Source organism: Homarus americanus, unplaced genomic scaffold, assembly GCF_018991925.1.
Source record: "Homarus americanus isolate GMGI-L3 unplaced genomic scaffold, GMGI_Hamer_2.0 scaffold51859, whole genome shotgun sequence".
Classification (NCBI taxonomy): Eukaryota; Metazoa; Arthropoda; class Malacostraca; order Decapoda; family Nephropidae; genus Homarus; species Homarus americanus.
This window is the reverse complement of record NW_024711292.1, coordinates 17,284,781-17,312,456: the sequence shown is the minus strand read 5'-3', so window position 1 is coordinate 17,312,456 and position 27,676 is coordinate 17,284,781. Positions and strand designations below refer to the sequence as shown.

Sequence of the window (27,676 nt, the reverse complement as noted above, 5' to 3'; positions counted from 1 at the left end):
AACTACGAAGTTGATCTACGTTCTTGGGACAAAAGGAATTGCTTCACCGTCTTTACCTTGCAATCTATTGTGTGTATCCCATTGCCATCGAGTACGTGACCGAGAAATTGGATTCTGAATTTGAGAAATTCAAATTTGGAAAGTTTCACTTTCAATCCAGCTAGATGTAGCTTTGTGAAAACTTCTCGTAGCTTCTATAGATGACTTTGTAAATCTTTGCTTACCATGATATGATCATCTAGATAGGCATAGACGGTGTTACCTATCATTCCAGCAAAAAAGGTGTTTATCATTCTTTGGAATGTTACTGGCGCATTTCTTAGACCAAATGGCATTCTTAAGAACTCGAAATGTCCCATAGGTGTACTGAACGCAGTTATTTCGTGGGAATCCTCATGTAAGGGAATTTGCCAGTACCCGCTAAGTAAATCTAAGCTGCTGAAGACTGTGTTGTCTTTTCCTAGTGACTGTAGTAAGTCAGTTAGGACAGGCATTGGGAACCTGTCTGGTACAGTTGCCTGGTTGACTCGTCGAAAATCTATGACTGGTCTCCATCCTCCATTTTTCTTGGGAACTAAAAATAAAGGTGAGTTCCATGGTGATGAGGAAGGTTGGATCACATTTTGGTCCACCATGTCTTGTACTATTTGCTGAACTACCACTCTTCTGCTGTGGGGTAGCCTATATGCTGGGATGTAGATTGGGTTACCTTCCGGTTTGAGTGGAATATGATGATTTGTCAACGTTGTTTTACCTAGGGGTTCTCCAGGTAATGCTATGATTTCCTTGAATTCGGCTAGTAATTCTAAAAGATCACTTTTGCCTCGAGGATGATCGACTACCTTCACGTGTGGCGCTATTCACAATATGTAATTTTTCGTCCGCTTTGTCATAAACAAGGAAGTTACCAAAACAACATTTCTTTCTTAAGGTTATGGGTCCCCCAGTTCTACTGAGAACGAGAACATCTGTGAGACTACCTATTCTAACTGCTTAAGGTACTGAGTTCAGTTGAGAATATATTGTACCTTCTCTTCTACACTAAGGGAAGTGTCTTAGTGCACTTATATAGTCTCTCTTTCACGCACATCCTGTCAGGCGGGCACCTTACAAGATAAGAGTCAGGTTGTTGTTGTTGAGAGGAGCTGACCTCGCTCACTTCATGGAGGAACTGTCAAGTCACCAATTGATTCATACTCATGGATGAATGACTTGGTGAATACATGGGTAATATACATTGGGTATATATTTATATAATACAAATTGTGCTGTTACAATATCACTACAACTACTACTACTACTACTAATACTAATACTTTGCTGCCACTCGGATTCGAGTATGACGATCATCCAGCTATGAGACAATGATATGAGTTATTTAGGATGTCACCTTCGTTGGTGAGTTTTAAGGTGACTAAAAAGGACGATACGGGACCAGCAGGGTGGTTTGCAGATGTTGCACAGGTGGAGGGCTACATATATTGTGGGAGGGGTGGCGGGAGCGTCTTTCCGGCATTGGTGATTGTCTGCCTCGGTTTGCAGTCGGGCTAATTTGAAAGTATTAACACCTTCTCGTGTGGTGCTCCTCCAAGCGTTACAGTGTGCAGTAATCGTCTCCCAGGTGAGGGGGTCGATTTGGCACTTTTTCAGGTTTGTCTTAAGACTATCTTTATACCTTTTTCAACTGCCTGCCAGCGCTTCATTAACTATGCGTTAGGTGACTATAAAGTAGCTGCTTTGGCAGTCTACTGTCGTCCATGCAGGTATCATGGCCAGTCCAACGTAGTTGTTCATGCTCCCACAGCTAGTGTCAGCGAGAATACTGGCATTTGTTCTCTTGTATTCCCATCGAACTAGTGCCTTGAGGTGATTTCTGTATGTGACCCATGTCTCACTGCCATATAGCAAGGTGGGGAGGACCACTGGTGGATATACATTTCATGTTGCAGATAATTTCAGCTCCCTACAGCTGAAGACACTGGTATGGAGTACGCCACAGGCTTGAGGTTCACGTTTGATCCGATGTTGAATCTCTTCATCGATGTCCGCGGTGGTGGACAGATGGAGCCAAGATACTGAGAGTGGGTAACATTAGAGAGGGTAGTATCGGTAAACTGGATGAATGGTGGATGTGTGGCAGAACCAGGGGCAGACTGTTAGAGAATCTGAGTCTTACATACATTCACCTCAAGGTCGAATTGTGCATATGCATCTGCATTAGTGTTCAGGATCTCCTGTAGGTCGCGTTTAGTGTGAGCGACAAGGGTGGTTTCGTCTGCATACTGAAGCTCAGTAATGGAAGCTGCCTTTCTTCCTGCCTGGAGTTGTCTTATGTACTCGACGTTCACCCCGCCGGGTAAATTGGAACTGGCATGAGTAAGGAAGGCAGCCAAGAAAATGGAAAAGAGAATTGGTGCCATTACACATCCTTGTTTTACCCCCTTTGGATGGGGAAAAGCTCAGGCTGGGTGCCACTGTGCAGGACACTGCCGTTCATTCCATCGTGGAGTTGCCTCACATTGGTGATGAATTTTGCTGGGCACTCAAAACAGCTGAGGGTCCACCAGAGGGCTTCCCTGTTGACTGAGTCAAAGGCCTTGGTTAAGTCGATGAAGACCATGTACAGGTTACAACGCTGTTCTCTGCACTTTTCCTGTATCTGACGGGCAGCAAAGATCATGTTAGTAGTGCCACGGGATGATCTAAAGCTACACTGAGATTCTGGGAGGAAGCTTTCCGCCTCAGGAGAAAGTCTCTTTAGGAGGATTCGGGCGATAATCTTGCCAGCTACAGACAGCAGCAAGATCCCGTGGTAGTTGCCACAGTCTGACCAGTTTGACCAGTCTGACCAGTCTCCCTTGTTCTCATAAATATTGACGATGGAGGCGAATATAAGAGCTTGGGGGATTTCCTCCTTTTCCCATATATTCTCGAGGGGAGAGTGGAGACGGCTGGTAAGCAGAGGTACTCCTACTTTATACACATTGGCTGGGATTCATCAGGCCCTGAGGCTTTGTTATTTTCCATCTGTTTGATGGCAGTAGCTACCTCATCCAGGGATGGAGAATAGATGAGATGGGTCAGCTCTGGATGCTTTTTCCAGCGATGAAGGATGCTTTCTTTGTCATTAATTAGGAAGTTACCGTCGGATGAGTGAAGGGGGGTTGTGCCATGAGTGATTGACCCATAAAATGTTTTAGTGGAATTGAAAAATTCGCATATCTTATTTGTTGATCTGCAAGTTTTGTGTTTCACATGTTTTATTTTTCAACCAGTCGTCATTTAGTTTGCAAAGTTCCCGCTGGGCCTCCGCTTTCTTCTTGCGGAAGGTATTAGCTTTGGTCTGAAACTGAGGGTTGTTCTTCCATTCAGTTGAAGCAGCACATTTGTCATTGACGAGTACAATGATTGGCGGGTAATTTTCATGAAACCAGTCCTGGTGTATTCTTTCGATCTGGCCAAGGGTCTCTCTGCAGGTTTTTGTCATGACAGTGTCGAGAATACCCTATTTGGCACTGATTTCTGGGTTTCTTATTGTCGGGTTGTTTATTACCCTATGTTCGAAATGCTCTCTGAAAGCGTGTGCTTCCACTGGATCCTCCAGATGCTTACTGTTAAAATCTCTTCTGGAGGCTTGTTGCCTTGGCTTTCATGAGCTGATGATTAGTATTGCAGAGGCCTGAGCCACACATGGCTCAGGTGATGAAAACTCTCGGCGATCTCTTTCTCTGATAATGATGTAGTCAATTAGATGCTAGTGTTTGGATCTTGGGTGTTACCACAAACCCTTGAACTTGTCGGCCTGCCTAAACAAGGTATTGGTGATAGTGAGACTCTGAGGTTGTGTTACACTTGTGTTGCCCATTTCTCCCTATGTTTCCCTTCCAAATGTCAGCCTCTCTGCCAACTCTGGCATTGGAGTTACCAAGGAGCATAACCTTATCTTCTCTGAGGACAGAGGTTAGCACTCTGTCAAGGTCGGCATAAAAGGCCTCCTTGATGTCATCCTCTGCATCCAGTGTTGGGGCATATGCACTGATGATAAAGGTATGACGTGAGTGATTCAGTGGGATTCTGAGCGTCATGAGGCACTCGTTGATCCCAACAGGAATTTCAATTAGCCTGTGTAGGATGTATTAGCGGATGGGAAAGCCAACTCCATAAATGCAGTTTTTTTTTTCTGCAGGAGACTTACCCTTCCGGAAGAAGGTATAACCAGACCCCTGTTTTGTGAGACGACCCTCGTCTGGGAGCCGGGACTCACTAATATCTGCTTTGTCGATGTTATACCGAGCCAGCTCCTTTGCCACAAGGTCAGTTCTTCTTTCAGGACACTAATTTGTGGCAGTATCCAGAAGGGTCCTGACTTTCCATAATGTGACCATAAGAGGTTGTATATATATATTATTTTTTTTATTTATCTGGGATTATAATTGTATTTTCGACTGCATAAGGATGACCTTAGCGGGTGAGGTTGCCCAGTCAGGTTGGTCCTTTAGGCACTAGGCAGACTATGTTTAGGGCACCCTTTCTAGCTCCCTCCCCATGTAGGGTGAGCAGAGTGGCTCCTCGAAAGGGCTGCTCAGTCGCACAGACAGGACCAGATTGCACTGCTGCCTAGATCCCAGTGCAGAAACGACCATCTTATCTTTGCCGCCCATGTGAAGAGTTGTGACTAGTGACTCCCGGCAGTTATCTCTGCCTATCCCCATCGCCTCTGGATTAATAACACTCCTAACAATCTTGCAAGTGGAATTACTTACAACAATATCTCAAATCACTTTCCAGTTTTTGCCATGTATATATCAATCACAAGATCTGAAAGGTCTAGTAGAGTCCCAATAAAATACAGAGACTACTACGCCGACAGCATGCACATTTTTGAAAACTTACTGAATGCTGAAAGGGATCTTTTCTATGGCCCCGACAAACCTAATGTGAGCTGCTGCAACTTCTCTTGCATCTTTAATGATTCCTTTGATAAATACTTCCTCCTCAAGACTAAGTCAGTGAAAAATGTTTCGATCTCCAAACCCTATATTAGGAGTAAAATCAAGGCAATGATAAAAGAAAACCACAAACTCCAAAGGAAACTTGCAAACAGACTTAAAACTTTCCGTGATGCTTACCGAAGTGTTAGAAATAGAGTAACTCAGTCAGTTAGAAATGCCAGACGTAGCTATTGAACAAAAAAAGCTCCAGTCAGCATAGGGCAACAGTTAGCAATCCTGGAATATCATCAATTCTATTCAGAGCAGGAACACCCAACCTTCGGCTCCTCACTCAGGTTTTATGATAAATGATTCAGTTGTAACGGAGCCCTCCCTCATTACCAACCACTTCATTGACTATGTTATTAATGTTGGCAAAAATCTTGCAGAGAGGATTCTTAATCACATTGAGGAATTTAGAGCCTACCTGCAAAACAGACAGCAAAATGAGCTGTTCTTATTTCCTGTCACAGCAGATGAATTATTGACCATCATAAAAATGTCCAAAGATGCAGCAGAAGGTGACGACAATATACCAATGAGCATTATTAAGAAAGTAGCCCACCTATTACTACCTGTTTTCCTACACATTTGTAATTCCCCCTTCACTAGTGGTGTCTTTACGTATAAACTGAAATTTGCCAAAGTTCACCCAGCATATGAAAAAACTGGGGACAAAGGTTTTTTCAAGAATTACCGCCCCATATCAGTCCTCCTAGTCTTAAGAAAAATATTGGAGAAACTAGCATGTAGTAGACTAAATTCCTTCGGCAGTGTCAATAACATCCTTGCAGACTCTCAGTTTGGAATTAGAGCTAGAAAGTCAAGTGGGAGTGCTCTGCTATCCATTACTAATGAGATCTTAAACTCTTTTGATGACAGTCAGTTCACAGTCGGTATATTCCTTGACCCTTGATAATGTCGATCATGCCATCCTCCTTTTAAAGCTTAAACATTACAGCAATAGGGGCTCATCCCACAATTGGTTTACCTCATATCTGACTCATAGGAAGCAGTTTTTCTTCTATAAAAATCATCAATCTGACTCCTCATCAATTTTGTATGGCGTCCCCCAAGGGTCCATGTAATCCACTCCAACACATTCATAAAACACAACTTATTTGCAGACGATAGTAATCTCTATGCCAGGAACTCAGACCTCCATTCCTTGATGAGTATTATGAACACTGAATTGACTAAAGTCAAGGCCTGATTAATACGTAATAAACTGACCTTAAACCCCCAAAAAACCATAACACAATTTTTCACAGAAGGAAAAACTTACCTCCAGATTTGGACCCTTTGTACCTTGGTAATACAGTCCTCAATCGCAAACAAAATACCAAATTCCTTGCGGTTAATGTTAATGAGAAACTTAACTGGAGAAACCACATATAAGCCATTCACAGTTAAGTCAATAAACAGTGCAGTATCATGTATCACACTCGACAGTCACTCACTCTTATATCAATGAAAAAAATCTATTATGATCTTGTTTACCAACACCTGATACACTGCCACCCCTGATTACTGCACAAAAGACAGTTGTGTGGAGAATGACCTACATGAAAAACTGATCTCACAAATGAACAATTTTCTAAATTGAAAATGCTGAAATTCGACGATATTAACACCTACTGCTGTGCCCTATTTGTTTACAATTCTGTCAATCACTTGCTTGACAATAATATTATTATTTCCAGTTCTGGAATAGTCAAGGATACAACCTCCACAAAATATCATGGTGTGAATGTGGGGAACAACTTACGCCCACCTTACCACCATGCTATGTGTACGATTCCAGGTGATACTAATTGTTACTTAATACATCCTTGAGATAAATGTACAGTATATATTAGGTGCCTACAAGAGAGCTCAGGCTCTCACTGGCTCAGCCATGTTAAAAAAAAACTTCGACTCTGTATCTAAGTTCTTCTGGCTAATTAAACTGTTCAGTATCAATATCAATATCCTTTGTTCCTGCCAGGAGTCATCTTATGTTGAAAAGTCCCTCCATCCGGTACTGGATGTCCACCCTGCTGGCTAAATTGGCACTGGCATGAGTAAGGAAACAGCCAAGAAAACATCCTTGTTTTACCCCCATTTGGATGGGGAAGAATTCAGATTGGGGGCCATTATAAACGACACTGCTTTTCATGCCATCATGGAATTGTTTCACAATGGCGATGAATTTAGGTGGGTAGCCAAAACGGCTGTTGTCTGCACTTTTCCTGTATCTGGCGGGCAGCAAAGATTATGTCAGTGGTGTCACGTGATGGTGTAAAGCCACACTGAGATTCTGGGAGGAAGTTTTCTGCCTCAGGTAGAAGTCTATTTATGAGGACTCAGGCGATAATCTTGCCAGCTACGGACAACAGCAAGATTCTGTGGTGGTTGCGACAGTCTGGCCGGTCTCCCTTGTTCTTATAAATATTGATGACTAGCAGAATCGCTGCCCTCCGGGCGGCTCATCCGCTAGGCAACGGTAGGACGCCACCCTCCGGGAGGCTCCACATTGTCTCACTGTTCAGTCCCCAAAACTTCTTCTTCCATCAATAGTTCATTAACGGTGTATGTAAGTTCCACCATGTTTTTCACTACAACGGAACAGCAATGTATATATTTTTAGCATTAAACTGTTATTATTTTATTGTCTAATCAACACTACATATAACACCACCAATCATCTCTACATATAACATCATCTACCATCACTACATATAACACCATCCATCATCACTACATATAACACCATCCATCATCACTACATAAAACACCACCCATCATCACTACATAAAACAACATCCATCATCGCTACATATAACATCATCCATCATCACTACATATAACACCATCCATCATCACTGCATATAACACCATTCATCATCACTACAGATCGGTAAAGTAGTTTCCGAGATTCTCGTGCGGGCACACACAAACAGACATACTTCTTTGTTTTATATAGATAGATTCTCTAATCATCACTACATATAACAACATCCATCATCACTACATGTAACACCATTCATCATCACTACAGATCGGTAAAGTAGTTTCCGAGATTCTCGTGCGGACACACACAAACAGACATACTTCTTTGTTTTATATAGATAGATTCTCTAATCATCACTACATATAACAACATCCATCATCACTACATATAACACTATCCATCATCACTACAGATCGGTAAAGTAGTTTCCGAGATTCTCGTGCGGACACACAGGCACACACAAACACACACACACACACACACACAGGCACACACACACACACACACACACACACACACACACACACACAGACATACTTCTTTGTTTTATATATATAGATAGATGGAGGCGTCTTTAAGAGCTTGGGGGATTTCCTCATTTTCCCATATATTCTTCAGGAGAGAGTTGAGACGGTTGGTAAGCAGAAGTCCTCCTGCTTTATACTTTATACTGCCTCATCCAGGGATGTAGGATAGCTGAAGTGGGTCAGCTCTGGTTGCTGAGGAATCTGCTGGGTAGTCAGCGCATCCACATTAGTGTAACGGTTGAGCGGTGAATGGCAGTGCTCTTTCCATTGCTGAAGGCTGCCTCCTTCGTCTTTAATTAGGGAGTTACCATCGGAAGAGCAGAGGGGAGCTGCGCCATGAGTGATTGGCCCATAAAATGTTTTACTGGAAATTTAAAATTCGTGCATCGTGTGTTGAGATGCAAGTTTTTGCATTTCACACATTTATTTTTCAGCCTTTCGTTCTTTGGATAACTAAGTTTGCGCTGGGCCGCCGCTTTCTTTTTGTGGAAGATATCATCTTTTTTCAAAGACTGAGGGTTGCTCTGCGAGTCAGTTAAAGCAACACATTGATTTCAGGGTTACTTTCATCAAACCAGTCCTGGTGTATTCTTTCGATCTGGCCGAGGGTCTCTCTGCAGCTTTTTGTCATGACAGTGTCGAGAATACCCCATTCAGCACTGGAATTTTAGTTATTTGTTTTAGGGTTGTTTATCAGCTCATGTTCTAGCTACTCTCTGAAACCATGTGCTACTAGTGGATCCTCCAAACACTTAATGTTAAAACCTCTTCTGGAGGCTTGTTGCCTTCGCTGTTTTGGGGCGACATGAAGTGCGAGTTTGGCTTTGACGAGCTGATGATCAGTATCATAGTGGTCTGAGCCACGCATGGCTCGGGTGATAAGGACATCTCAGCGATCCCCTTTTTTGACAATAACATGCAAGTGTTTGGATTGTAGGTGTTTTGCCACGAACCCTTAAACCTGTCGGCCTTCCTAAACAGGGTATTTGTGATGCTGAAGTTGTGTTCAGCACACTTGCTAAGGAGGAGAAGGCCATTGGGATTACACTTACCTACCCCTTATCCCTCTATGGTTCCCTGCCATATGTCAACATCTCTTCCATCTCTGGCATTGATATCAACGAGGAGCACAACCTTATCTTCTCTGGGGATAGAGGTTAGCACTCAGTTAAAGTCGGCATAAAAGGTCTCCTTTATGTCATCCTCTGCATACAGTGTTGGGCCGTATGCACTGATGAAGAAGGCACCACGTAAGTGATTCACTGGGACACGGAGCGGTGTCTCTCCACAGAAGGCTTTCCCTTCCAGAAGAAGGTATAACCAGACCCCTGTTCTCTGAGTCGACCCTCGTCTGGGAGCCGAGACTCACTAATGGCTTCTATGTTGATGTTATACCTAGGCAGCTTTTTTGCCACAAGGGCGGTTCTTCTTTCAGGACGCTCATTTGTGCCAGTATCCAGAAATTCCTGAAGTTCCATGCAGCGACCATAAGAGTTGCATAGTTTGTGTTTGCTATTTAGGACACCTTTTCTAGCCCCCTCCGCATTTGGGGTGAGCAGAGTGGCTCCTCGAAAGGGCTGCACAGAAGCACAACCAGGACTGTATGGCACTGCTGCCTAAATCCCAGTGCATAAACGACCATCTTACTTATGCCACCCATGTGCAAAGTTGTGACTAGAGACTTCTGGCAGTCATCTCTGCCTGTCCCCGTCGCCACTCGTCCGTCACCATAGGACTTTTGGGGGTATCACTGTTTTGATGATGATGAGAAGTAAGATGAATGGGAGGTTAGCTGTGCGTGAGTTGATTTATGTGGTGAGGCAGGAACGCAGACTACAACTACACATCTTGGCTCTCCTTTTTCCTGATCCAATGGTGCAAGCAGTTGCAATGAGTTACAATGGGCTGCCGATACCCCAGTTTGATGGCCTTCGCCTTAGTAGCCTGTCCATCTTTACATGTTGGTCACCTCTTCCGCCTATACCGCCGTTTGGGTCTTAGTGGAGCTCTGTAAGCATGTCTGTAAGTTGCCGGGCTCCATAGCAGATTTTTCATTTGGGGTCTACTCCCGTAGCCTTGTTCCTACCAAGGTTGTTCCGCAAGGCAGTGGGGCAGTGGTTGGTCGGCGCCAAAACGTGTCTACATGCCAGTGGGCCTATGTGCCATTCCTCTGGGACCCACTGCTTATCCGAGATCACCTACTAGCCTAGCATGGGACCACGAGGCACCCAGTTACCGTGTGTTGCCACAAAGAAGCACAGCTGGAGTCTTGATAGTGAGGAGGCTGTAAACTGGCAGGGGAAGGCTTATGCAAGCTGCTTCCCTTTTCGCCACGAGGGCTAGCCAGCGGCAGTAGCTGAAAGCGAGAGGAAGCAAGCAGTGCCTGCACCTTATCACTAACGTAAGGCTGCCACACTAGACGCATTACACCACCCTGTGTGCACGCACACACACACACACACACAGCACTAAACTTCACTACACGATACATCACTGCACTACACGATGCAGCACTACACGACACAACACTACACTGCATAACAAAGCCCTCACTACTTTACACGACACAGCACTACACTGCATAACACAGCACTCACTACATTACACGACACAGCACTACACTACACAACACAGCACTACATAACACAGAACTACACAACACAGCATTACACTACATGACAAAGCAGTACACTACACGACATAGCACTACACTATACGACACAGCACTACACTACACGACACAACACTACTCGACACGACACAAAACCACGACCAGACATGACACTACACAACACGGCCCTAATGAGAATCACTTATCAACTTACCTTCAGTAGTCAACAGGAAAGTTATTAATTAATCAACTTACTTTCAGTAGTCAACATGAGAGTAAGTAATCAACTTACTTTCAGTATTAAGTGTCTTAGAGGAGGTATGAGGATTGTCAGGAGGCGGAACAGCAACCACAGAGAGGTGAGGGCAGTAAGGAGCACCAGCCACACCCACAGGAAGAGGAAGATCTGTGAGGCACATTACTGCACTGTACTATACAACAAGAAGACCACCGTAACAATACACAGGTCCAACTCTTTTATATGATATTCTTATACTGTAGAAATTGCCTGATTACACAATACCGGAACAGAACTGCTTCAGGTGTTAGTATTAAAAATTAAACTCCAGTCTACTTAATTATTTTGGTGAACAAACGTAGAATCACGTATACTATGAGTTGCTATAGTGAAAGAAATAGTAAAAGTAGTTGTAGCGAATTGTCCCAATAAGAAGCAATAATAGTAATAACAACAGTCGGATGAAATTGTATCAGTGTTATCACTTATTGTAATGCATTAGTAATGATAGTTGAACTAACACTCGTAACATCAGTAATGACTGAAGCAGTAAGTAGAAGAGTTGTGACCGACCTTCTCGTTGATGATGTTGGTGGCGATGAGGCACATGACATCTCGCACTTGGATGGTCCCTGAAGAACCGAAGCTCTTGAAGGTGCACTTGGCCATCCTGGGGAACACGTACGACATCGGGTCTGTACGGTTCTCAGGGTCCAACCCGATCACTTCCATTACCTGGTCACAATCATAGGTTATGGTGTGATGTACCTGGTCACAATCATAGGTTATAATGTGATGTACCTGGTCACAATCATAGGTTATAGTGTGATGTACCTGGTCACAATCATAGGTTATGGTGTGATGTACCTCGTCACAATCATAGGTTATGGTGTGACGTACCTGGTCACAATCATAGGTTATAGTGTGATGTACACTCGGAAACCATAATCTCTAGCCCACCTGGGTCGGTACTGGAGGTTAAGACAGTGTCCTTTCTGGACGGGGGCCCACTCTAACTATCACGAGACAACACACACACGAACACACACAGTCATAGTACGGCTGTATAGATGACATTATATATAAATATTGTGCATGGCATTTTATACTCTGCATTATCTTCATTATATATGAACACGAAGAAAAAATACCATAGGTTGTAGTTACGAAAGTATGAATGGAAATAAACACTTCCAAACCACCCATGACTCCACACAACGTGTGTGTGTGTGTGTGTGTGTGCCAGACCACGATGCTTCCCATTATTCGCATAACTATATGAAAAATCGTGTTTAAATTAACTACATATTTCAAAAACCTTAAATTTCATATGGATCAGTCACTCCTCATTTGACACGCTTATAGTGTAATACTTTGACCATCCCACCTGGGCACATGGAGGCCCACGGTAACTCTCACGGGGCAACATACACACGAACACAGAAGTTATGATATGAACCCTTCCAGGCTTCACTATCATTATCATGTTATGTTCATCGTGCTCTGTATCTTGGTAACTAGTCATAGTATCAATACATGAGTTTTATTAGTATAATATTGTAACTTTTACCCTACAGTTGTTGTTGTAAATCATGGACAGGGAGGATAATTAAATTGTAATATCAAGTGTATGGTTCGCTCAAAGCCACCCCAAGTCAGACTACGCGTCACACAAAGTTACACTGTGTGTGTGCGTTCTGTAACATTAAGCTTCATCCTTAGTAGGTAAGATGTTTCATAAAGAGGTTTCTCCTATTCGTCGTTGTAAGCATCGTCCCAGAGCACATTGTTTCCATCAAAACCATGGTTCATCCTTATTTCCCTTCTTCCGTGTAACTATATCCAGATGGCTAAGTGCTTGCTTTTCATTTCTTTATTTACTAAAATAATGTGGATCAGTTACACGTTATTTAACACATACATGCACTTAGAGCATCAAGATTGTTTTGTAGGCATGACTATTGGTTAATTGAAACCCCAAAAATATTTTTCACATTTATTATACATAAACAATGTAAACATATCTATGTGATTATTGTAGTATATAACAGATTCCCAAGAGTTATGCATATTAATGCATATATTTTGTAAGCATATTTATGCGAAGTGACGTAAAACCACTTAGTAAAATACCTGGACATATTCCCGAGACTTAGGACACGAAGTCTATGTGGCCCCAACGAGGTTATATCAGAGAGCTAACTCCCCCGTCACCCCCTACAAGGCACCGTCGTGGGCGGAGATTTAATTCTTGACCACAGGTTAATACCGTGTCCAACCTCCATCTGCTGCTATAACTTCATGCAATCTGGTGGGCATGGAATCTACCAGATTGCTGGAGATGTTCGGCCTCCTCCATATTCCCTCCCACACATTATGTGCGTGTCTCCTCACTGCCTCACTCGTTTTCTCCTCAACATCCCATTCAACAACCATATGCGCCCACAGATTTTCTATAGGATTACAATCGGCTCCTTTAGGGGGCCAGTCCAATAGAATAATCTGCGGGTGCGCCTCAAACCAACGCTTGACTGCCTGACTTGTATGTATTGGACTGCGGTCTTGCCCCATACATAAGAACATAAGAGCATAAGAATGGAGGAAACTGCAGCGGGCCTATTGGCCCATACTGGGCAGTCCAGTTTACACCCAACCCATAATGCTCATATAAGCATCCAACCTATGTTTGAAGCTATTCAGCGTATTCGAGTTAATGATGATATTTGGTAACTTGTTCCATTCATCCACTACTCTGTTTCCAACCAGTGTTTACCTATTTCGCGCCTAAATCTAAATTTGTCTAATTTAAAACCATTGTTACGAGTTCGCTCCTGGTTGGATAGTTTGAGTACCTTTGTAATGTCCCCTTTGTTTAGCCCTGACTTCCATTTATACACCTCTATCAGGTCGCCCCTCGCTCTACATCTCTCGAGGGAGTGCAAAGTAAGATGCTTTAACCTGTCTCTATACTCAAGGTTCCTAATGCCCGGGATTAGTCTTGTCATTCTCCTCTGAATTCTTTCCATGGATTCTATATCCATTTTATAATACGGTGACCAGAACTGAACTGTGTAATCCAGGTGTGGTCTCACAAGCGCAAGATACAGTTTTAGGATGACCTCCCTAGTCTTATAACTAACACTCCTTTGTATGAACCCAAGTACTTTATTAGCCTTGTTACGAGCAAAAACACATTGTTTACTTGGCTTAAGGTTCCTACTTATCATTACTCCTAAATCTCTCTCGCAGTCGGATTTCTCTATGGCATCGTTGTTCATCTGGTATCTGGTTTCGCTGTTTACATCTCCTATACTGAGCACTTTACATTTGTCCACGTTGAATTTCATCTGCCATTTTTCAGACCATTTGAAGAATTTGTTAAGATCTTCCTGTAGTTTTGCAGAGTCCTCGTCAGATTTAATAACACGACCTATTTTAGTGTCATCAGCAAATTTACTTATGTTGCTGTCTATGCCGATATCTATATCGTTTATGTATATAATAAATAATAATGGTCCAAGTACTGAGCCCTGTGGAACTCCAGTAGTGACGTTGCTCCAATGGGACTTAGTGCCGTTAATGCTCACTGGCTGTTTCCTTTCCTGTAACCACACCCTAATCCATTTAAGGATATTAACTTTGATGCCATGTGCTTCTACCTTTTTAATTAGTCTTTCGTGGGGGACTCTGTCGAAGACTTTGCTAAAGTCGAGATATACCACATCATAATTGTGTCCTTCGTCCACCGATTCGAAAACTGATGAAAAGAATGTTAATAGATTAGTTAGACATGAACGCCCGCTTGTGAAGCCATGTATGGAATCATTGATCAACTTGTGCTTCTCCAGGTGATTTCGAATAGAGTTTGAAATGATTGATTCAAGTAATTTGCCTACTATTGATGTTAGGCTGATTGGGCGGTAGTTAGAGGATAGTGATCTATCCCCTTCTTGAAAATCAGTATTTCATTCGCTATCCTCCAGGATTCTGGTACTACACCTGTATTTAAGGACATGTTAAACAACTTGGCTAAGGGCATACTAAGCTCTTCCTTACATTCCTTTAATACTCTGGCAAATATCTCATCGGGACCAGGTGACTTATTAGGCTTTAGTTTATCTATTTGCTTACTAACATCGCTACTAGTCACTATTATCTTGCTTAATTTGTTTTCTTCACTATCTCTGAATAGAGTCGGTGCCTCGGGTATCATGTTTACATTTTCTGTGGTAAAAACTGTTGAAAAATATTTATTCAAATTATTGCTCATTTCTCTGTCGTTGTCATTGAGCTCGCCGGTATCTGACCGTATTGGTCCAATCTTTTCTCTTGTTTTAGTTTGATACATTTGGTAGAATCCTTTGGGGCTTGTCTTCGCCTCCCTTGCTATCCTTACCTCATTATTCCTCTTGGCTTTCCTTATCTCGGTTTTAACCCTACTCGCCAATACCTTATAATAATCCTGGAGGTAAATTTCACCATGATTTATCCTTCTACCTATAGCCTTCCTTTGGCCAATGTTGTTCTTTAGATAATTATTTATCCATTTAGGGTCATTGTTGTCTGATCTGAGTTTTTGTATGGTATGTTCTGCCTTTGTGCATTAAGTAACTCATTATTTAAATTGTCGTGGAACTCGGCTATCTCAGATCTCGTTATCAGGTCGGTGTCATCTGTCAGGTTCACGCCCAAACGCGACACCCCTTCTCTCAGCTGCCTCTTTAAACTGTCAACGTTTGCTCTTCTGAAATCTTGTACTTTAGTGGAATTTTCCTTAAGTCTGCCCTGAAAATCTAACTGGAATCTAATTTCTTTGTGATCTCTGTTTGCAAGTTCGTTCCCTACCTCGACATTGCTAATGAGGTTTTCTCTGTTCGAGAGAACTAACTCGAGTATATTACTACCACGGGTGGGTTCGGTTATATGTTGACTTAGGAAACAGTCCTGGATCGTTTCGAGAAAATCCTCTGATTCTGAGTCACCCGTAAGGTCAGTCCAATCTATTTGGCCAAGGTTAAAGTCGCCTACTATACAGACTTTGTTGTGTATGGAAGCCCTATGCATTTCATCCCAGATAAGTCTCTCATTGACCCTATCAAGATTGGGAGGTCTATATATTACTCCTGTGATTAATTTTTCCCTACTGTCGATTAATTCTATCCAAATTGTTTCTGTTTTCCGCTCAGTTTTTATTTCCTTATTAATTTCACACTTCAGATTATCCCTGACATAGATTGCTACTCCTCCTCCTTTCCTGGTCTGCCTATCGGTATGGAACAATTTGTAACCGGCAATTTGGTATTCGACCGGTAACTCACGTGAGTCTAGGTTGATCCATGTTTCAGTGAATGCTATTATGTCGATTTTTTCGGTACATACTAAGGCCCTAATATCATCCATTTTGTTTCTCATACTTCTACTGTTCGCGTAGTAGACATTTAAGTTAGTCGTGTTCTGAGTCCTCCCTTTACCGTGTTTAGGTTTAAACTCCCTGTCTGCTTTAGTTTTGTCGTCATTCCTAACACTATTTCCCTGTAATCTTTCACTTTGTTTTCCCACTCCCACTGCAGTCTCCTCCATCCCCCTGCCCTCATGTTCCCCTAGCAGTTTAAAGACTTCTATATCTTTTGAACTGCCCCCTCTAGAGACCCAGCCAGGGTTGCCACCCCCTCCGGAGACAGATGCACCCCATCCCTAGCATAAAGGTCCCTTCTGCCATAGAAGTTGTTATTGGGCTAATGATATATATATATATATATATATATATATATATATATATATATATATATATATATATATATATATATATATATATATATATATATATATATATATATATGCAAGTAAATCACTGTAGGTGCGCGTGATCTAGGTATATGCTGATAACCACAAGGAAAGAAGAAAACACGAAGTTCCCAAGCGCTTTCGTGTAATTCACATCTTCAGGGGTGAGTACAGACTAGAGAGAGAAATACAAACCAAGGTGTATATATACAGAGGAGGGTGAGACCAGGTCCACAATGGTCAGGTATTAGGTAATGACCCTACTAATCTTTAAATAGCACACAACGGTTGGTGGTCAGGTCAGATGGTCAGGTGACCCGGCCTTCTCACCTGGTTACAAATCTTCTTAATTACAAAATTGTCCAGCTTGTACATGCCGTTACTCAAATTCATGTTGAATGCTTCGGTATGTTTAATAAGACTAGATTCTATGATGTTCCTACTATCAATTGAATTACATGGTAATATTGAGGAGGCATTATCCCAGTCAATGCAATGCTTGTTATCCCTCAAATGAACAAACAGAGCATTGGATTCCTGGCCTAGTATCTACACGCACCTACAAGTGATTTACTTCCTTGCATATATATATATATATATATATATATATATATATATATATATATATTTAACTCTTCTCAACAAATGCAAGGATGTTGCCCCGTGAGAGTTACCGTGGGCTTCCATGTGCCCAGGTGGGATGGTCAAAGTATTACACTATAAGTGTGTCAAATTAGGAGTGACTGATCCACATGTAATTTAAGGTTTTTGAAATATGTAGTTAAATGAAACACGATTTTTCATATAGTTACGCGAATGAAGGGAAATAAAAGATATAGATGGGGTGTGGTGGAATCATCGTGGTCTGGCCACAAGCGCTGTAAACGACATGTGGATTCACTGGGTGGTTTGGAAGTGTGTATTTCCTTTCATACTTTCGTAACTATAACCTATGGTAATTTTTTCTTCGTGTTCATATATAATGAAGATAATGCAGAGTATAAAATGTCATATACAATATTTTTACATAATATCATCTGTACAGCCTTACTATGACTGTGTTGTTCGAGCGGGTGTTGCCTCGTGTTAGTTAGAGTGGGCCTCCGTCCAGAAAGGACACTGTACTAACCTCCAGCACCGACCCAGGTGGGCTGGAGAATATGGCTTCCGAGTGTACCTGGTCACAATCATAGGTTATGGTGTGATGTACCTGGTCACAATCATAGCTTATAGTGTGATGTCTGGTCACAATCATAGGTTATGGTGTGATGCATGGGCACGATCATAGGTTATGGTGTGATACCTGGCCACAATCATAGGTTATAGTGAGATGCCTGGTAACACTTAGAGGCTATATATATATATACATATATATATATATATATATATATATATATATATATATATATATATATATATATATATATATATATATATATATATATATATATATATATATATATATATATATATATATCTTGATAAAATCACCCGTGTGATTTTATCAAGATTTATCTTATCCACGTTTTCATTGTGGATTTACATGAAATATATATGTATATATATATATATTTCATTAGCCCAATAAAGCACGCGGACTTCTACATGGGTTCGAATCCTGGCGGGTTAAGGTGTTGATTGTTATGACCCGACTAATCTTCACAAAAGCACCAAAGTGGTCGGTGGTCAGGTCAGAGGGAAAACTGACCCAACCTTCTCACCTGGTTACAAATCTTCTTAATTACAAAATTGTCCAATTTGTACATACCATTACTCAAATTCATGTTAACAGATTCGGTATGTTTAATGAGACTAGATTCTATAATGTTTCTACTGTCAATTGAATTACAAGGTAATATTGAGGAGGCATTATCCCAATCAATGCAATGTTTATTATCCCTCAAATGAACAAACAGAGCATTGGATTCCTGGCCTGTCCAAACACTATATTTATGTTGTTTAAGTCCAGTTACAAGATCTTTACCAGTCTGGCCTAAGTAAAATATATTACATTCCTTGCAAGGGTCTTTATAAATGCAGCCATTTGTATTGTTGGGGGAGTTCTTGATTAACATTTGTTTAACAGTGCATGAGTTTTTAAATGCCACATTGACGTTCCAGGTTTTTAGTTGTAAAGGAATTTGAGAGAAATTTTTGTGAAATGGTAATACTAAGAGATTCTTATGGTCATGGGTGGGCTTGGGATCAGTTCTATAAAAAGATTTCTTAGTAATGTTCAGGCATTTGTCTATGAAAGATCTAGGGTATTTAAGGTTTGAGCCAATATTATAGATATATTTATATTCCACATCAATGAATTCCGGGCTGCAAATTCTCAAAGCACGTAAAAACATTGTTGAAAATACTGACTGTTTGACTCTATTATGGTGGGCAGAATAATAATGAATGTATGAACACACATTAGTAGGTTTTCTATAAATACTGAACTTAAAGGTGTTACCTATTCTGTGGATCAGACAGTCTAGGAAAGGCAATTTACAGCCATGCTCTAATTCCACAGTGAATTTGATCGAGGGGGCTAAGTTATTAAGTTGTGGCAGGAAAGCTTTTAGGTCCTCATTACTTGGCCAGATACATAATACATCATCTACATATCTAAACCAGACTGCTGAAGGTGGTAAGATATTACTTAATAGTTTCTTTTCAAAGAATTCCATATATAGGTTGCTTAATACAGGTGAGAGTGGATTTCCCATTCTCTATTGAATTGAAACTTACAATCCTTAATACATTGTTTGATGAGTTCAATGAAGTCATCTTTCGAGACAGGCAATGAAATATTATCCAGGGAATCTATGAGGAACTCCAGTAAATCATCAACTGGGACCTTTGTAAAGAGTGATGTTACATCAAAACTGACCAGTTTAAAATCATAATTAATGTGTAAGGTTTTGAGTTTATCAACCAGATCCATATTATTCTTAATATTAGAGTTAGAAATGTTGCCACCTAGGGGATTTAGTAAAGAAACTAACCATTTAGATAATTTATAAGAGATTGACCCAACTGAGCTAATGATGGGTCTTGCTGGGTTATTAGGCTTGTGGGTCTTCATTAAACCATACATGTATGGCAGTGGAGGGGACGTTGTAATGGGCCCCTGTCTCATCAACAGAACATATTATATAAATGGGTCAATACATCTGATATTATATTCAGATTCACCACCCTGTAACTTTGCTATCTGTTGTGGGGTGGGTGTCGGCGTGTGGGTGACGTCAATCTTCCCTACCACTGTAGGCTATGCGCTGATACGATGTCGCCTACACTGAATGTCAAATCTTCTGCAATCCCGTATATATGGGGGACTGGCTGATGACACTGGAAATACTGCAATCAACGATCGCGAAACCACAGATGGATCCAGGTGGGGGGTGGTGGGTGGATAACCGCACTCTTCCTCCCACTGTGAGTCCGGGCGCGCCGCATGACGAACGCCGGGTGAACCCACTTCACGACAGGGGAATAATACTCCACAGAATGGTCAGGCGCTGATAAGACACTTTCCTGACCCCTCTCACTTGTCGTTAACAGGGATTTCACATCAACAATAACTCAATTGCAGTTATTGGGAATAATTCTGCACCTCTTGAAGGTGTCAGAGATGAGGAGCACTCACTAAGTATCGTCTCATACGGGATACATTTTTAACACTCGGATTATGTAACGCGTCACTGTTGTGTGTTTTCTGTTTAAGAATCCGTATCCCACCGCTGCCACCTATATGAATCAGCTGGATTGTCCAATTAACCAGGCCGTTCACATATATTTATTATTTGGGTTTAAGTAACGAAACCCAACTGTAGTTCTTTGTTTTATTATAATAGGGTTGTATCTATAATTCCTGAGTGTAGATCGACCGTAAGTTCTACTGTATATGAGTAAATGAGAAAGGGACGGCGTTTATGTAATATAAACGTTAGGTCACGTCCAAACGATATAAGTTGCTGTGAGTGACTGATGAGTAGTGACCCATCGAGGGAGACAGGTATGGGTACGTCGTTCCCCCTCGAGGGAAGACGGAGCCATCCACTGCGGCTCTCAAATAACGTCTTCCTCTAGTCAAGGATATCAAACTACTGCTCGCTTCAGGTGGCCAGAGAGCCGCCTACTTATGCCTTTACTCAGCATAGTATGACGCAGCTTCCCGTGGGCACACCTTATCATGTGCATTGAATATGTCACCTCATAGCCAGTGGAAGATTACAGGGTGGTGAATCTGAATATAATACCAGATGTATTGACCCATTTATATAATATGTTCTGTTGATGAGACAGGGGCCCATTACATGAACATTACTACGAAATCTTTTTATAGAACTGATCCCAAGCCCACCCATGACAATAAGAATCTCTTAGTATTACCATTTCACAAAAATTTCTCTCAAATTCCTTTACAACTAAAACCCTGGAACGTCAATGTGGCATTTAAAAGCTCATGCATTGTTAAACAAATGTTAATCAAGAACTCCCCCCAACAATACAAATGGCTGCGTTTATAAAGTCCCTTGCAAGGAATGTAATATGTTTTACTTAGGCCAGACAGGTAAAGAGCTTGTAACTAGACTTAAACAACATAAATATAGTGTTAGGACAGGCCAGGAATCCAATGCTCTGTTTGTTCATTTGAGGGATAATAAACATTGCATTGACTGGGACAATGCCTCCTCAATATTACCTTGTAATTCAATTGACAGTAGGAATTTTATAGAATCTAGTCTCATTAAACATACCGAATCCGTTAACATGAATTTGAGTAATGGATATGTAAAAATTGGACAATTTTGTAATTAAGAAGATTTGTAACCAGGTGAGAAGGTTGGGTCAGTTTTCCCTCTGACCTGACCACCGACCGCTGCGGTGCTTTTGTGAAGAATAGTAGAGTCATTACCTATACTTGACCTCTGTGAACCTGATCTCACCCTCCTCTGGAGATATAACTTGTTCTGCACTTCTACTTTAGTTTGTACTCACCCCTGAAGATGTGAATTACACGAAAGCGCTTGGGAACTTCGTGTTTTCTTTTTCCTTGTGGTTATCAGCATATATATATATATATATATATATATATATATATATATATTTCATTAGCCCAATAAAGCACACGGACTTCTACATACAATCAACACCTCAACCCGCCAGGATTCGAACCCAGGGCCCACAAGCCTATGACTGTGACCGGGGAACGCTAACCACTGGACCACCAGGATACTAAAAGCAGTCCTAGACTTTGTTATATTTCACACAAAGCCTGTTCAACGAGCTTATGGCGCCGTGAACTTCTAATGGGGACCACCCGGATCTGGTAAAACGTTACTCTGACCACCTAAGTGATACGGGTGGTCCCCATTAGAGGTTCACGGCGCCATAAGCTCGTTGAACAGGCTTTGTGTGAAAGTCTAGGACTGCTAGTATCCTGGTGGTCCCGTTCCCCGGTCACAGATAATTGAGGTGTTGATTGTATATATATATATATATATATATATATATATATATATATATATATATATATATATATATATGCAAGTAAATCACTGTAGGTGCGCGTGATCTAGGTATATGCTGATAACCACAAGGAAAGAAGAAAACATGTAGTTCCCAAGCGCTTTCGTGTAATTCACATCTTCAGGGGTGAGTACATATATATATATATTTCTTTTTAGGAGATTAACCCACCCGGGTATAGGTCACTGACACACATCGGGGCCTGGGAGGCGAAAAAGTAATAATAATAATAATAATAATAATAATAATGATTACTAAAATTTATCATAAAAAAATACCGAATTAAAAGTAAAAATAATAAAATAATAATAATGATATTACAGTAATAATAATAATAATAATAATAATAATAATAATAGTAAAAATAATAATAATAACAATAACAAACAAATACAAAAATGAAAAAAAGACCAATAGTGAGAAACGATATGTGCATGTTGTGTTGTCAAAATAAGAGAAATAATTGAGACTTTCAGTTGTGTATAAATGAGACAGAAAGTCAACATTTTTGTTATGCCATAAGGCAGCAGGGTTTACCATTAGACAACACATTATACTTCCAATGTCTTCACAGGCGGAAGTACCTCCCTATTTGATAGCTGCCTACTATCTACTACCCTGGTCACAATTAAAGGTTATAGTATGATGCACACTCTTACAATTATAAGTTTTAGTGTGATATACTTGATTATGGATGTAGAAATAACTTTACACATGGCTTACGTAACATAATAGCAGTAACCCTTGTCTAGTTGACCCACCTCACTAACGCACCATGAAGTCACTTCTGTCCAGCATAAAGGGTGTGACAAAGGGTCCAGATGTCTCTCCTCTACTTAGTTCGTTTTTAAAACCATTTTCACTACTAAAATAAAAGCTGCACAATCCTCCATATGACAGTCCGTCGATGCTTAGTTCATAGCATTATATAGATAGACTCGTGTAATTCACATGTGCGTAGGTTGGGACCACTTTATCGTCTATACATGTACATTTTACCTCCAACCTCCGTCCTCTATCCTCTAACCTCCGGTAAGATTTGCTCCATCCCCGAAAACAGACTATCATATATGCAATTCGAGTATGTCCCTCTTCAACCTCAAACCACAACAACTAACATGGCGGAATTCTTACGGACTACATGCTACTCAAGAGGGGAAACTGTAGCAGCAGTTTTTTCCTCGCTTTGATCCAGGAAAAAGAGCAAAAGAAGACAAGAAACATTTATAGAGGCAGCGTTGGCTGTCAAGAAAAGAACAACAGGACCAACGTGTATTTAAGAAGGTAGTGCTGGAGCTATAGCTCTAGATCACGAGAGCTACGGCAGTGGATGCGGCTCAACAGATACTAATTCTATGTATTATAGGCAATGATCGAACATTACATTGCTAAATATGACACAAAAAATCGGGATATTCCCTTATTTTCTCAAAAAAGAAAAGCGTCTGCTTCTTTATTTCATAAGATATGCTGCTGATGCTGCCGCACATTGGTTGCCATTCTGGTTGAGTAATGTCCCATGCGGTAAGAGAGGTTTGTTTTGGTACGTAAGATCATAAATCAATTAACAGTTTATTAATCTTCAGACAAATAATAATTAATCCATAAATATTCGCAATAGACCTTGTAGCTTACCAATCATACCAGAATAAAGACAAAAGTTATCAAATATTTTATTTACAATCAGAGTTATTAAGGCGTTTCATAAGACGCCGGTCACACGCCCAGCTTAACAGGAAGAAATCCAAATACATGTATACACTATGGGAGTACTCCAACCCCCAGAAAACGAACTGGAGAACGGCGAAAATACTGTAAGCTGGTTGGAGGAAAATTGATCTAGTATGATAGTCACTTTATAATATATGTTTCTTACTAAGTGATAGATATATGTCTGCATTAACTCTTGCGGGGTGTATACACACAGCAAAAAAATTAACTTTACACTTTGGGCGTCAGACAGTATAACACAATAGACATAATATTTTGAACAAAGGTCTTTTCTTTGATCATGTGTCATGATGGTATACCTGATTACCCCTTATATAGAAAATGTGGGTATGCCAGTGACTACGTTTCTCTACGAGAATATAAGCATAATTACTATAATTTCATTTAGACTGTCTCGTGTTATTAAACAACAAATTTGGAACTAATTAGAGTAAAATATGCTATGAAATATAAAGTTTCGCCCGGGTTAGGTATATACTGTATAACCTTGGCTGTCACAGTTTGTCTTTCTGACACTGAGAGCATAAGCCATCCTTGCGGGCATTCATGAGGGCGCTGCCCGCACTGAACACATGAGTCTCCCGATCATCAGTGACAGCACTTCTGTGCTAGCGAGCTCAAATACCCCTCTCCTTTCTTCCCTGCCGCCATCGCCAAGCTAGAGCAAATTGATAGCATCCATGTCAAGTTTATCTGGATCTTGTCAGACATAGGAATAACTGCTGATCAGCTTGCCAAAGAAACAACACAAGAAGAGAGCTTAGAAGCCACCTTCGCCTTCTCCCTCAATCATCTCAAATATCAAATACACTCCGCGCAAATACACACCTGAAACTTCGGGAAGTGTCACAGTACGCCACTATGACGCAGTAACCGGTGATGACAATGCCGCTACAAAGAGTATCAACCCTGACTCAGTCCCAACATATTGTGTACGATTGCGCCTGGCAGCCCTGAGCCTGGCCGCACTATTTGTAAGCTTTGTGGGCTCTCACACCCCTCTCACTGCATCCTCACTTGTTCTGTGTCCTCCTCCTACAGGTCCCCAGCCGTTACCAACGCCTCGTCTCTCTCTGACCAAATATCCATCTACCTAGAGACAGGCCTGACACTTGACACTATTATGGAACTGCCACGCTTTACCAGATAAACTTGCTGACAAATACCATTGCCCTTTAGGCACTAGCATCCTTTATTGCATAAGTCATGAAAACAAGCATGAATTCCGTATGCATCCCTGTTGTTCGTTGTAAAAGCTTTTGCGTTTCGCCTTACACAAAATGTAAGGGAGGTCCCAATGAACTATCCCCCTCGAGGGGCAAATCTAATAAGAAACTCTGAGCCTGACACGGATAACCACATCCTGCAATCGCCGTGGAAATATCTCAGTCAGGGATTCTGACTTAACCTAACCCAACCTAACCTAACCTTGCCCGGACCATCTGGAATCCATGGCCAATAGTAATACCAAGGTGCAAAACCTAGGGAATGTTTTGGATTTATAGTTGGAAGTGATAGACACACTCACTCACCGACAGACACCCGGGGGTCCGTATTCAATAGAAATACCAGAGTGCACAACCTTGAGACCCATGTAATATATGTGTAAGGTTTCAGGTGTCTAACTGCTTCCGTTTTGGAGTTATGGCTGGAACAGGTAGACACACTCAAAGACAGACATATCCTTTTATTTTTATAGATTATATAGTATGTTGAGCACTACATGAAAACATTGACAGCTGTCAATTGAAACAGTGAATTCGTAATTTTTTTATAAATAAAACAGGAGTCTGTGAGTATTTATTGCTAAGAAGGAATAGTATATATACAGTACATAACCCGTAACCATAGAAGCAATGCATCCCCCTGTATTAGCCCCTGTCTTATCGGCATAAGTAAATGGGTTGAAAGTTGAAAGTTGTTTGGGGATTACTGGCCACTTCGCCGTTAGGCTATTTCAGCCGAAGCTGTTTGTTTGCCGAGTCATTTTCTTTGGACTTCTTCCTTTTGTTCTTTATACTTTTCAATTGCCATTCTTCTTCTTGATCTTCTTCTGGTAAATTCTCGTAAACGTTTAAAAACGGTGATGATGTTAATGTTACGAAATCGTTTTCTTCGGTCTTGTTTAATTCTGGCTTCTTTTCTGTGGTCTTCTTGGGGTCTTGATTTTTCTTTTCTGTGGTCTTGTTGGGGTATTAATGTTTCTTTTCTTCGGTCTTCAAGAAGAGCCTCCATGTAGCTCAGTTTTTTTCTTGCTTCGCAGCTTAGCCACCCTACACTCCTCCCTCCACTTGGGACACTCCCGGTCGGAGGAGGAGTGAGGGCCACCACAAGCTGCGCATTTCTTGGCGGCCGCCGAGCAGTTGGTGTGCTGGTGCCCGGGTGTCCCGCAACTGCAACAGACCTCCCGAGCACGACACTTCCCTGCCAGATGGCCATACCTCTGGCATTTGTAACACCTTGTTGGTCTTCTTTCATACGGTCTTACTGGGATGTTCTCCCATCCCAGCAATACGGTGGTTGGTAGATTCTTGGGGTAACCAACCAGTGCAGTTACGCTGGTCAGCTTCCGTACTATTGAGAGCTGGTCTCCGATCAGCTCGGCTAGTTCTTATTTTTCAAGGTGTTCTATCTCGGTGTGGGAGATGACTCCCAACACCAAGTTGTCCTCTATGCGAGCTTCTACTAGTATCTTGATCTTGTTAATTTCTGTTATGTTGGCTATTTGCTGGGCCTGTTCCCATTTAGCGAAGGTGACGATAAGGCCACCAATCACTGGTCTGCGGACGACCCTTGTCACCACCCTGATTCCTAAGGAGTCAAAAAACTTCCTTAGGACAAGGAGGTTTAGTTGCTTGCTCAAAGGGCATGTGACTGGGTACAGTCTTACGATCTTCGCCTGGTCACAGGCCAGTATCATCAGGTTCACATAGTACCTCGGGAGCAGAGAAGATCTTGCCTCGCCGAGATGCAGTTCTCAGTTGACTCTTAGATTTTCACTCGTGGCAAGCAGACAGGTCGCCACTCGCTTGTCGACAGAGCGCCCCACATGACCACAAATTCTTGTAGGCGTTTTCAACCGTGTTCACAAGTAACTCCAGTTCGATTGCATACAGTGTTTAGATAGGGCGGGGAAGGATAAATCAGTGTTTAATAAGAATATCATTCGCAAGGCTTCTTATTGCATCTAATGGGACATGCGATGTGGTAACGAAGGATAGAGATGGAAGATAGAGAAGCAAGAGAGTGAGGAGTGTTATTGAAGTAGGTGGCTTCGTCAACGCCACATCCATTAGCACTCAGATAAAGACTAGTGGCCAGTTATGTAGTAAACATACGGGGGTCAGTGTGTGTAGTGCAGTGAGCAGACTAGGTTGTCTATAACTTTGTCCGGAGACGACTTCTAACTATTATCAAGCAACTGTGCATCAGCGACCTAATTCAAACATGCTGTGATAGTCTGTGGAAACCACAGAGTTCAGTGTACGTTGATAA

At 41.5% G+C, this 27,676-nt stretch overlaps 1 protein-coding gene across 1 annotated transcript in view; it reads right to left on the bottom strand.

The window, feature by feature from the left end:
* The window catches only part of LOC121854191 (innexin inx2-like), a 96,005-nt gene that overhangs the window by 8,085 nt on the left and 60,244 nt on the right, over positions 1-27,676 (bottom strand). Inside the window, exons 5-6 of the mRNA XM_042348719.1 lie at positions 11,714-11,875; positions 11,195-11,308 (exon numbers count right to left, since the gene is read on the bottom strand). Coding sequence (XP_042204653.1) covers positions 11,195-11,308; positions 11,714-11,875 — 276 coding nt within the window. The remainder of the gene's footprint in view (positions 1-11,194; positions 11,309-11,713; positions 11,876-27,676) is intronic.